Below are 12,712 nucleotides of genomic sequence, written 5' to 3'. Positions count from 1 at the left end.
TAAATTTCACATTTTTTAAAGTATTTATTTGCAATTTAAAAAGTAGTGAAAGATTGAAATAATTAGGTCATTGTATTGAATTTTAATAGGAAAGAAAGCAACTCTAGGGCATTTGTGGGTTTTGAAAAGAGAAATGATATGTGAAAAATGTTCTCGAGTATTTGTACATGTTTTACTGGTAAGCTTGGAGCATTTTGGTTAATTAGGATCATGGGTTCAGAAGGTGATCACCTATTCAATTTTGTAGGAAATTGTGACCTTCAAAGCAGTATAAGGTTATGCAACTGAGATGTAACAAAACTAAGAGTCCAAATCTTTTCCTGCCTAGTTTATAGCTCCGTATTGATAAATATGCTTTCTGGAAACAACTTCTTTGACTTGATATCTGCTGTTATAAACATTTTTTTGAAGATTTTATTTATATATTTGACAGACAGAGATCACAAGTAGGCAGAGAGGGAAGCAGGCTCCCTGCTGAGCAGAGAAACCAACTCGGGACTGATTCCCAGGACACTGGGATCATGACCTGAGCTGAAGGCAGAAGCTTAACCCATTGAGCCACCCAGGCGCCCCTGTTACAAACATTTTAAAATGCTTCAGAGCATTTGTTTTTACTTAGACCATAATGGACATAAGTGAATTTTTTTTTAAGGTATGGACTCTCACTGTGGGATAGGGACACTTTTTGGGTATTATTAATGTGCAGGAGAATTGACATAAAAGTTGAAGGAAATTAATTGGCCTAAATTTATATTGATCTAATATTATCTTTAATTTCCCCAAATCCCCAATTCCTAATATCATGTTTTCTTATAATTTTTTCCCTTGAGAAATAAACCTAGAAAAATATACAGGTAACAAAGGAATCTGGTTATTTTTATGTAGCTATAAACATGGAGCATCAAATATAAGAAAGCAATATTCTTTAGGAAATTTTGCTTTTAGAATGAAAGTACTATGGAATTAGAACAACTTTTATAATTATAAACAACTTTTGCATACAGAGAGAGCTTTATACAGAGTTCTGTGAGTACTTGACAAACCACACGTCTCATAGCAGAACTTGATTTCTAGGCAGAGAAATGACTTGCAGGGGCTATATTAAATTTATTTAAACTAGAAAGAAAATACATATTTGAAGCTAACTCAGGTGGAGTATTTCTGCCATTTTCCTGATCTGAAATTTGATGTTATTGTGTTACCTCCTTAGTTCTCCTTAGAGCTCCTCAGCTTTTAATATACAAGCAATAAAAATTCATCAGTTTGTCCGAGAATTCTGCCATTAGGCCATGTTGGAAATTTATGAGAAAATCCAGAAATTGTGTTCAGTTTAAACAATGCCAGAAGATCTGTGTTCTATATCTAGAGAATAAACGTTTCTTTGGGAATAGAGAAGTTTCCTAAATTCAAAAAAGGCAGGAATGGAAGGAATCGTAGTGACCACACAACGAGCTAGTCTTCCTCACTCCTGTGAGTGAGGAATGGGAATAACAAGATCTGAGCCAGAAAACCTCATTTTGTTTGCCCTTAGTCTTTATAAGAATTGCCAGAATCAACTGATCTAATTCCCTTGCGACTGTAGCTCAACAGAGACAACTAGATTTTGTTTACACCCCTAGATCCAGAATATTTCAGGGGATCCTGGCACCATTCCAGAATATAGAGACCAAAGCTAGCATTACTCAGTTAACCAAACCTGGGTTCAGGGGTGGGAAGCTGGTAAGAATGTCATATATACTTTCTCATATAAGTGGCACTGACAGGGTGGCAAACAAACAGGTATAGCCATAACAAAAATAAAGATGACACGATCACATATTTTTTTTTATATTTATACCAATAGCATCCCCACAAAAGTAAGGGTATCTTTTAAGACACTTCTGATTTGTTGAATTAAATGACCACAAGTATGGTAGTTAAAAAAGATTTGTTGAATTAAATGACCACAAGTATGGTAGTTAAAAAATATATATATATATATATATATATACATATATATATATATATATATACATATATATATATATATATTTATAAATTGTAGCTAAAGAAAAACGTTAGCCGTCCCCCATTAGAAGTCCAGAAGCAGTCACTGTGTAGTTAAAACAGCCTTTGACTTAATCTGCCATCTTTTTAACTTGGGCCACTCTTTACCTCATTTTATTGTACACCTGAAAATACAATTGCAAATTTTTCGTGAGCTTGGGTCAAGGGCCGTGACTTTCTTAGAGGAGCACTACCCAATGACCCAAAACCCACCCAGCCACGTCCAAGGGCCAAGTTAGCGGACGGACGTCTGGACACGCGCACACGCGAGGGCTCTTTTAGGTTCTGCTGACTTGGCTGTGCCCTGCGGTGTTGGGTTCTCGCGCAGTCAGGTGCTGCCGGGGCGGGCGCAGTTATTTATGACTGCGGGACTGAGACAGGAGTGTCGCGCGCCGGAGTAGCCGGGATCCGCGCCCTTCCCCAAGATCTCCCACCGGAGACCCCCCGGTCGCCCCAGGTGAAGGCCCGCTACAGGGTACCCCAGGCCGCACGTTTGCAGCCGTCGCCCTCGGACAGCATCGAACCTCCGCACACCGACTTCTCGCGAGGTTTCGTTGCCTCTCCCCCCCCCCCCCCGCCCGCCGCCTTCGCTCCCGCCCCCTCCTAGCTCTGGTGCGGGCAGCTCCCGCAATGGCTGCACTGCGGAGGCTCCTGTGGCCGCCGCCTCGGCTCCCGCCTCCGCCCTGCCCTCACCATCTCTTTCCTGGGCTGTGGGGGCGGCCTGCCGGGGTAGCCCCGAGCCCGGCCGGCCGGCCCTTCTCCTGCCGGGAGGAGGAAGAGGGGGCTGTGGCTGAGGAGGCTTGGAGGCGGCGGAGGCGCTGGGGGGAGCTGAGCATCGCGGCAGCGGCCGGCGGGGGTCTGGTCGGCCTTGTGTGCTACCAGCTGTATGGGGATCCTAGGGCCGACTCCGCATGGACGCCCACCCCGGGGCGCCTCTCGGAGACCTCAGCCGCAGAGCCGGAGGACCCGCCCCGCGGCCGGGGTCTGCTTCCCATCCCGGTGGCGGCTGCCAAGGAAACGGTAGGTGCGTGAGCGCGTGCGCGCGCGGGGCTGGCCCGCAGGTGACGCCCGAGGGTAGGGCGGCCGGGGTGTTCCACCTGAGCTCCTGGAGGGAAGGTGTGACAGTCGGGGCGGGTGCGCTTGGGACTGTGGGCCACCCGGTCGTGGAGGTTGTCGCTGTGTGAGCTCTGCGGCCGCAGATGGGGACCTCCTGTGAGACCAAGACGTAGGCCAGGCAGGCTAGGGTCTGTGCACCCAGCTGTCGGGAAAACACAGGTGATGCTGTCACTGATGCATCAGGACCGCAGAGGCTGCTGCAGTACCATTTTTTTTTTTTAAAGATTTTATTTATTTGACAGAGAGAGATCACAAGTAGGCAGAGAGACAGGCAGAGAGAGAGGAGGAAGGAGGCTCCCCGCTGAGCAGAGAGCCCGATGCGGGGCTCAATCCCAGGACCCTGAGATCATGACCTGAGCCGAAGGCAGAGGCCTTAACCCACTGAGCCACCCAGGCGCCCCTGCAGTACCATCAATTAACCAAAACCCCAAGCCAAGCCAAAACAAAACAAAACAAAAGACTACGAAGAAGGCAAGGGGGTAACAGGCAGAAAGTGGAAGGCCGGGTATGTGAGAGATAGGAACGCCCCGGCTGGACCAGGTAACAGCAAATGACCCAGGAGGTCCAGGGCAGGAGGATGAGTTTTGAAGCAGTGGTCTGAGGTCTAAAAAGTAACGACATTATTGGACAGCTCTTTATTAGTCCCAAGAGAGTAAATGCCCAAACCGAGTAACTTCCTTATTATAGGTCAGAAAGAAGGACGATATCCCCATATTGGAAATGGAAAAAACAAAAATCTGTTCAGAAGAGTATACCTCGCCTCCCACTCCACCGCCAAATCAGAAACTCTTAAGTGAGGAAAGTAAGTGAGAAGATGGATAGGACAGCACAAATAGGAAACTGAAAGAGGCTAACTCCTCCAGAAGATCTTTCAATGAAATGTTCAAGTATCATTATGCAACTGATAATGACAGGTAAAGATGAGGGTAGGGCAAGAGTGCGTGGGGCACGATGTTTTTGTCCTATCGTTGTAGTTAATAAATAGTCGTGTAAATGGCTAGGAGTCATTTAGGGAAGTTTTCTTTGCAAGATGAAAGTGTGAAGGGCTGAGAGGACAAAAATTTAGAAAAGAGGTAGCTATTCTTTTTCAACTTTAATGAAATGTATTCTTTATTCTTTGGCAAACACAGGTTGGTCGTCTGAGGTAAGTGCCTCAGTTCTTTTGGTGGAGGCCATTGATGTGTTTAAATCAGGGAATCCACTGTGCTACAGACGTTCTAGCTGCAAATTATAACTACAGAATTTTTCACCAACCATAGTTGATCTGGAAGCAGATTAGGAAGGTAGAGAGCATTAAAACAGTATTTTCTTCTGTTTTAAAATTAATTTTACTTTTTTTTTTTTTTAAGATTTATTTTATTTGAGAGTGCACATATGACACATGCATGGGGGTGGGGAGAGGGAGAGACAGATTACCCGCTGAGCAGGGAGCCCCCCTCGGGGCTCATTCCCAGGACCCTGAGATCATGACTTGAGCCAAAGGCAGAGGCTCAGCCGACTGAGCCACCCAGGTGCCCCTAAAGTTTATTTTGCTTTTAAAATTGAGAGATAGTATAGTAGTTTTTAAAAGACCACACTTGGGGCGCCCGGATGGCTCAGTGGGTTAAGCATCTGACTTCAGGTCATGATCTCAGGGCCCTGGGATTGAACCCCACATCTGGCTCCGCACTCAGTGGGGAGTTTTGTTTCTCCCTCTCCCTCGGCCCCTCCCCCTGCTTGTGCTCCTTCTCTCTCAAATAAATAAATAAAACCTTAAAAAAAAAAAGACCTCACTTAATAGTGTCTTCCTCCATAGTTATGAAAATTAAATTAATACATTTTAAATAGTTAGAATTGTACCCCTAGCATGTGGTGAGCATTCAATAAATTTGTTGTAATTTTATTCATTTATTTGTTTATTTGTACCTATTATGGTATAATTGCTTAGTGTTTATAAAAATTCCTCTGTAAATGATACCAGAGGCCTCTGTCTGACTCTTCCCAAGTCTCTAATCACACAATTCTGATTATTTGTTTTATAATGAATCTTCCCCCTCTTTGAGAACTTTTTTTCTTTTAAGATTTTATTTATTTGAAAGAGAATGAGAGAGAGATCACAGAGCAAGGGGGAAAGAGTAGAGGGAGAAACAGACTCCCCCTGGAACAGGGAACCTGATGCAGGACTCAGTCCCAGGACCCTGGGATCGTGACCTGACCTAAAGACAGACGATTAACCAACTGAGCCACCCAGGCTCCCTGAAAACTTTTATAAATCTCTTTTTACCCCCTGCTTTTTGAAACTCATAATAAAGAGCTTTATGTGGGCATTTTTTCATCTATTGCGATGGGAACTTGAGGATCCTTTCAATATAGAAATTCATGTTTGAAAGTTCTGTATGTTCTTCTTGTATTATTTCTTTGACAATTTCCATTGCTCCATTTTTCTTTTCTTTTTCTGGAACCTCTGTTAGTCTGAAGTTATACCTCCTGACAGATCCTAATCTAATTCTAATCTTCTATTCTAACTTTTTAATCTTCTTGCTTGTTTGCTTGTTGTTATTGTTTTTTAAAGATTTTATTTACTTATTTGTCAGAGAGAGAGATCACAAGTAGGCAGAGAGGTAGGCAGAGAGAGAGGAGGAAGCAGCCTCCCCAGCGAGTGCAGAGCCTCATTCGGGGCTCGATCCCAGGACTCTGGGATCATGACCTGAGCTGAAGGCAGAGGCTTAACCCACTGAGCCACCCAGGCGCCTCTTGTTTGCTTGTTTTTATGGGAGCTATCTTTGACTCTTCTTCCAGCTGTCCTATTGAAATAAAACTTTCAGTCATTTTAATTTTTCTAAGTTTTATTTCAGTCATTCTAATTTTTTAATTCAAAACTATTTTTTTGTTCTTTAGTGTTCCTTTGGTACAGCCTTCTGTTTTGTTTTATGGCTGCTAAATTTCTCTTTTTACTGTAAGGATATTAATCATAGTTTTGTTTTGTTTTTTAATTGTCTTCCACTTTGTGCATTGTGTTGTTTCTTCCAGGTTAATTTTTGTTCCTGTTTGATTTTCTAAGCTCTCACTTCTATTTTGGAAGTTTTCCTCACATATCTGTAGTTGTTGCCTCTCTATATTTGAGAGCTACTCAGAAGCTCTTTGTACATGAGAATGGCTTTTCATTTGGCGATCTGGGCTTCTTAATAGAGTGGCATCCAGATGTCAGTGCTTTTTTTGTTTATGGTTTTGTTTTGTTTAAGAGAGGGAGGGGAGAGCATCAGAGGGAGACAGAGAAAGAGAATCTTAAGCAGGCTCCATGCCCAGTGTGGAGCCCAATGTGGGACTCAGTCTCACAACCGTGAGATTATTACCTAAGCTGAAATCAAGTCAGATGCTTAACCACTTGAACTACCCAGGTGCCCCCAAATGTCAGTGTTTTATAAGTCCTCTTCTCTGGTGTCATTGAGTTTCTCCAAAGAATAGGAGAAGTTGCAGGAGCTGTAATCTAGGTGCAGGTGCACATGCACCTGTATGTGAGAGCCTGTGTGTTGGGGAAGTATCCAATGATGTTTTTACAACTATTGTTATCTAATGCTCTGTTTTCAGCCCCATCACTTACTCTAACTTCACCACTCCTTGAATTCCTAAGATCTTATCCTTTCTGGGGTCTGCATTTCCAGTCAGCTCACTTCCATCTGGTCTCCTCCTCCTCAGTCTTCCAGCATTGAGAGTATAGGGGCACTCTGCCCTCCGCCCCAGGTCAATTATCACTCCTTCATCTTCTCCATTTTGTCAAAATTTTGGTGAATTCTTTTGATTGTTTTAGTCTCCTTTCCTCTTCTCTTTCTTAGTTCTTATATGTTTCTATCTTTAAAAAAAAATCCTTTTACTGTGATTTTATTGTGGTTAAGAGAGAAAGAGATTGAAAGAAACTCATGAAGGCAGCCTTCCATTTTTCAGAAATATTTAAACCTGTGTTGCCACTTTACTCGTTATGCTTATTTGATTTTACTGAACTGGTAGAAATTATTCCTTTTGTGGCTTAAAACTATGAGAAATTTGATTTATAAAACTTCTTTTAAGCAGCATGTTATGCTAAACATAAACCTAATAATAAATTAACCTGTAACATGTTACAAAATATAGAATTTAACTGCTAGGTGTGAATAGCCATAACTTACAGATAGACAGTTCTATTACCATAGCCCTGAAGATTTTTGTTTTTAAGACATTGACTCTCACCTTCTCCAGGATGCTTTCCCTTAAAAATGCCCCCTGCATATCCTATACTCCTAGGTGATGACTTTTTGCAATTATTTGTCTTCTCTGCTTTTTCTAGCACTTTAAGGAGGGGCACTGTGTTGGTCGTGTCTCCTTTATATCTTCATTGCTTGATATGGGGCCTAGCCCTGGTAAACACACAATACATTTTTGTCCAGTGAATAAGCCCAGGCTAAACATTTGCATGGGATATATGCATTGAAAAGGCACAACCACATTCCGTGAGAATTAATAGTTTAAGATTTTTTTTCATCTAAATGCTGGTTATTTTTAGCATTAGAATTCAGAAGACTTCGGTCAAGGTCAAAATTCCAGGCTTTAGGAGACCAATCACGTGACACTGTATTTATTTTAATTGTGCAAGTTTGGCTTGCCAAAATTTTTCAGTAGACATGGCCTTGAACTTTATTAATATTATAAAGAGATGAGAGACAAGATTCTGTTGAGAACCCTACAATTTTATCCTTAAAACATTATTTTTATTAGTGGAGAAATTTTGTTCTAGGGTTGCTTTTTTGTTTCAAAAGGTTCAAAATAAAAAAAAATTAGTTTGCTTAATACACTTTAATACATATTTTACTTATTGTACAGAATACATCATTTTGTGACTTGCACATAGTTTTACTTTCAAGTGGAAAAGACAACAATATTTGTATTTCTTTGGTATAGTTCTATAATAATTGCCAATAATCGTGCATTTTTAAAATTTCTTTCATTATCTATCTTTTCCACTCCAAGGCAGCACATTTTGAGACAGGAAGTTATGCTTATTCTTCCCCAGAATATTGAAGAATCTGCCAGAGGTGTCAATGGAGAAGATTCCTAAATTTGTATAGAGAGAAGCCTCAGAGGTGTAAAACTGAGGATAGGTTAATTCTGTGCAGGACAACATTTTGTATAGGGAGGCTAAACTACGTGGGTGATCCCCTCTTTTTGTTTTCTGGATCACTTCATGGCAAATCCACCAGGTTCTACGCACATTCTCGAGGTATGATCATGTTATGGATTCATGTACAGTGATTTAAGTATAGATTATTTTTTTCCTAAGTATCACAGAATAAAATTTGGATGAATTTGGAAAAAAATATATTCTTTTTCTGGTTATACCAAGCGAGGAGTTATAAAAGTGCATGTACTTTTTGGGTTGCAGTGAAAGATTGTTACATTTTATGGATGTCTTTATTCAGATCCACACTGGGAATCAGGAAATGAAACTCTCATGATTTTGAATTTAAATTTAAAAATTCTCATCTGTAATTCTCTTCTAAGACTTGGAAATTGTAAAATAGTGCACAGCAATCGGTTTGAATGACGGTGTATACCAGTTTTTTTTTTTTCCTTGATCTCTATAATCTCCACATTAAAAAATATAATAAAAACATTGAGTTGTATTTTGAATTGGAATTCAGGTAAATAGTATATTTGGGTTTAATGTCACTTCCTAGTTGATTCTCGAATTCCGATGTGTAATTCTGTTTATGTAATTTGGAGCTGGACTGTTTATGAATACTGAGTAAAGTAAAATGTAGCTTCCTTATTGAACTGAATATATACTTTATCTTTAGTAATTTTTGAGAAATGGATGCCATTTTCTACGTAAAGATTAAAGAAGATATTTGAGATTACTAAAACAATTCTATTAACCCTAAATTTCTGAAGCTTCTTTGAGGGTGGTTTCATTCATCTTCCGTATAGCACATAGATTTTGTAGCTCTTAAGATTTTAATAAATTCTTACTTAATGACTGAATGAATGCTAACTCCTGAAATAAGTTACAATATTTTATTATGACAGTTCTTTAAAAAGCTTGCTTTCACAAAACCACCTCATCCATGCAAATTTTCATTTGACTTTAGATATTAGAAAGCTAATGCAAGGTAAAATAATGGGTGTATCACCTCTTTGTGTTATCTGTGAGGATTCATGATTGGACACTGAGTCATAATATTAGTAGTATATTTGAATTCAGTAACTAATTTTAGTTTCATTAGATAGTAGGTGCAGAGTGCATACATTTTTGTTTTCTTCTCTAAGTATATGAGAAGACAACAAATTCATTCTCTTTAGAGTCCTTAGCTTTTAGTATATATTTTTAAAGATTTTATTTATTTATTTGACAGAGATCACAAGTAGGCAGAGAGGCAGGCAGAGAGAGAGAGAGAGAGAAGGAATCAGGCTGCCTGCAGAGCAGAGAGCCTGATGTGGGGCTTGATCCTAGGACCCTGGGATCATGACCCGAGCTGAAGGCAGAGGCTTTAACCCACTGAGCCACCCACGTGCCCCTAGCTTTTAGTATTAAGTACTTTAATGTTTTTACTTTGAGCTAGTTGCTCATGTAAAATTATATATCTAAACTGTTGACTACCAGATTCCCATACCAGTTTTCAAAAGTCTCTTAGTTACTATCAATACAGCAGTTCCATCACTAACTGGCTCCTTCAATCTCTTTCCCCTCCACTTCTTTCTCTTTTAAATGGTATACATAGTGTGCTAAAGAATATTACCTGTTCCTGTCCTAGAAAAGTATTAGGGAAGGCCATTTATCTTAAAGTACATGATTCTATCAAAATGATTAATATTTCTTAAGATTCATGTATTAAGCAGTTATTTTCAGTTTCATAGCTATAAAAATCAAGATTTCCATTTTATGTTTCATTTAGAAACAATTTATCCATCTTTCCACTCATCCATTTTTCATTCAAATACTTTACTCAAGGAATGTTTATTGAAGTGTAGTATGTACTAGAGATTTATTTGTGGATGAACTAAAACTCATGTCCTTTTGTAGCTTATAGTCTAGTGAGGATACAGAATAATTGTAATGCAATATGCTAAAGTGGTGTGATGGGAAAAATAGAGTATACTATGGGATCATACAGGGGGGACATAAAGCCCAGGCTTGGGACATTAAGCATGGCTTCCTGGGAGAAGTAATGTCTAAATTGAGATATAAAAGATAGGTAGGAATTATTAGGGAAACAAGGAGACGAAGTGGGTGAAGACATGTGTTCCAGGAGGAAATAACATGTATGAGAACAAGCATAGCATGTTTCCAGAATTGAAAGATCAGTGTGGAGGTATAGCAGAGAATTTGAGGCAAGAGTGATCAGATAGTTGGCTAGAAGGTGATCAGGGGGCAGATAGTACAAGACCTTCTAAGACAAGGAATTTGAACTTTACGTTAAGAGTAGGGAGACATTATAGATTTTTAGCCACGAGGATGATATAATCAAAATTGCATTTTAGGAATATCACTTTGATTGGATAGGGAAAGTAGAGGGAGGGACGCAATGCTGAAAGGGAGGAGGCCAGGCAAGATGCTGTTACTTCTTAGATGAGAGTGTTAGAGGGTATGATTCTCTAAATTCTTTAATTTTAAAAAATATATGTCAGATGGTTTTTACCCATAATATTTCTTTAGACAAAAAATGGTTATAACTTTACTAGGAGAATAGCAGTGAAGCCATGAGGAGTTCCCACACTGGAGAGAATTTCAAGAGGTAGGATCGACGAGGATTGGTAGTTGACTAGATTTTAGGGATGAGAGAGATGGGAGAATCCGGGTGATATTCAAGTTTTTGTCTTGGGCGCTGGGTGGATTGTGCAGCAGTTCATTGAGACTAGGTCCTCGGGAGAAAAAAAAAAGGTTGGGGGGAGTGTGCATGAATGATGTTTTTAACTACAGTGGATCAGGGTGTCTTCTGGACAGCTGAAGGGAAACTTCCAGTTGGATACATAGGTCAGAAGCTTAGGAGCGAAATCTGTGCTTATAACAATAGATTTGAAAATCACCAAGCATTGAAAGTCATAAGAATGGATGGCATTGTTTAGAATATGTAGAACATAAAGAGAAAAGCCCCTAAGGAACGAGTCCTGGTGAGCTTCAGTGATGTAAAAAACTGTCAGAAAAACAGAACCCTACAAAAAGCTGAGAAGTAATGTCTAGACTGGTAAAACCATGAGAGTCATGGAAGCCAACAGAAGGTAGTAAGTACTTCAGACAAGTAGTACTATAGTCAGTATCATTGAGCTCTACCAGAGGAGTTCATCTTAGATGAGCAATAGAAAGTATTCACTGGATTTAGCAATAAGAAGTTCATGGATGATCTTGGTGATATCTTGGAGGTGAAAATCAAATTATAGTTGGAGAAGCTTAAGGTAAAAGTAAAGAAGAGGTGACGTGGACAAGATGAGGTAAGTGTTGACAATACTTTTATAAATTTGGCTGTCAAGGAGAGAAGCGAGGGCAATAGCTTAAGGAACATAGATTTGATTTTTTTTTTTTAGGTGGTAGACCCTTAAATATGTTTAAATGTTGGGGCGCTTGGGTGGCTCAGTGGGTTAAAGCCTCTGCCTCTGCCTCCAGGGTCCTGGGATAGAGCTCCGCATCGGGCTCTCTGCTCAGCAGGGAGCCTACTTCTCCCCCTCTCTCTGCCTGCCTCTCTGTCTACTTGTGATCTCTCTCTCTCTCTCTCTCTGTCATTAAATAAATTAAATCTAAAAAAAAAAAAGTTTAAATGTTGAAGGTAAGAGGAGAAACACTAAACCAAAGGAAGGAGGGGGGATTAATTGATTTGTCAAGAACCAGGGTACAGATGGGAAATGAAAGTTAAAGCACTAGGGAAGAATTTAATCTTAGATAATAGGAACAATGCCATTTCTGGTGTAATAGGAAGAAGCAATGGAAGGACACAGAAATTTTTCATTTTTAGTAGCAAGTGGTTGAAGGAGTTTTTGCCTGATGATTACTATTTTGCTATAAAATAGAAGGTGATGTTATCGCCTGAGAGCAAGATAATAGAAATTTGTAGAGTAAACTTGATAGATTTGGAGAGTGTTGGATTGAAACAGCCATTAAAAAGAACACAAACCACTAGAAAACCATGAAATCTTTTTTAACTTGTTCATGAAATGTAGGAGTTTTTTAATGGATACTTTCACAAGGTCACAGCTTTTGCTATTTTAATTCTTGTGTATGTTATTCCACCTTTTAAGATGCACAGACTTTAGTAATATGATCTAATTAGTACTTTTTTTAACCCATGATGTAATATTTAACTTACGTAGGAAGTGGACCAAACTTACAAAACACTAAAGATTTTATTCTTTTATTTAAACTTGATGGGCAAGTTTAAACTGGAGATTATTAATTCTCACTGATCTCCCATAATTGTTGTCCCAAACACTAAGAATGTGAGTAACTTTACTTTGTTTAGTGTAAACACTCTTATGTTGGAGAAAAATGTGATTAAAAATCAAACAAGTGGGGCACCTGGGTGGCTCAGTGGGTTAAAGCCTCTGCCTTCGG

The 12,712-nt window shown here is 39.7% G+C and overlaps 1 protein-coding gene across 3 annotated transcripts in view; it reads left to right on the top strand.

Moving 5' to 3' along the window:
- The first annotated feature begins 2,615 nt into the window (after window positions 1-2,615).
- MICU3 (mitochondrial calcium uptake family member 3) overlaps window positions 2,616-12,712 on the top strand; it is a 102,932-nt gene continuing 92,835 nt past the window's right edge. For 2 of the 3 annotated variants that reach the window (XM_032328957.1, XM_032328955.1), the window contains exon 1: window positions 2,617-3,066. In XM_032328957.1, the coding sequence (XP_032184848.1) occupies window positions 2,677-3,066 (390 nt within the window). In that variant the 5' untranslated portion in view covers window positions 2,617-2,676. Of the gene's footprint in view, window positions 3,067-12,712 lie in introns of all 3 variants that reach the window. The other variant, XM_032328956.1, reaches the window with a different exon arrangement.

This window comes from Mustela erminea, chromosome 21 (assembly GCF_009829155.1).
Source record: "Mustela erminea isolate mMusErm1 chromosome 21, mMusErm1.Pri, whole genome shotgun sequence".
Lineage (NCBI taxonomy): Eukaryota > Metazoa > Chordata > Mammalia > Carnivora > Mustelidae > Mustela > Mustela erminea.
Note: the sequence above shows the minus strand (reverse complement) of the source record. Positions and strands in the feature narration are given on the sequence as shown.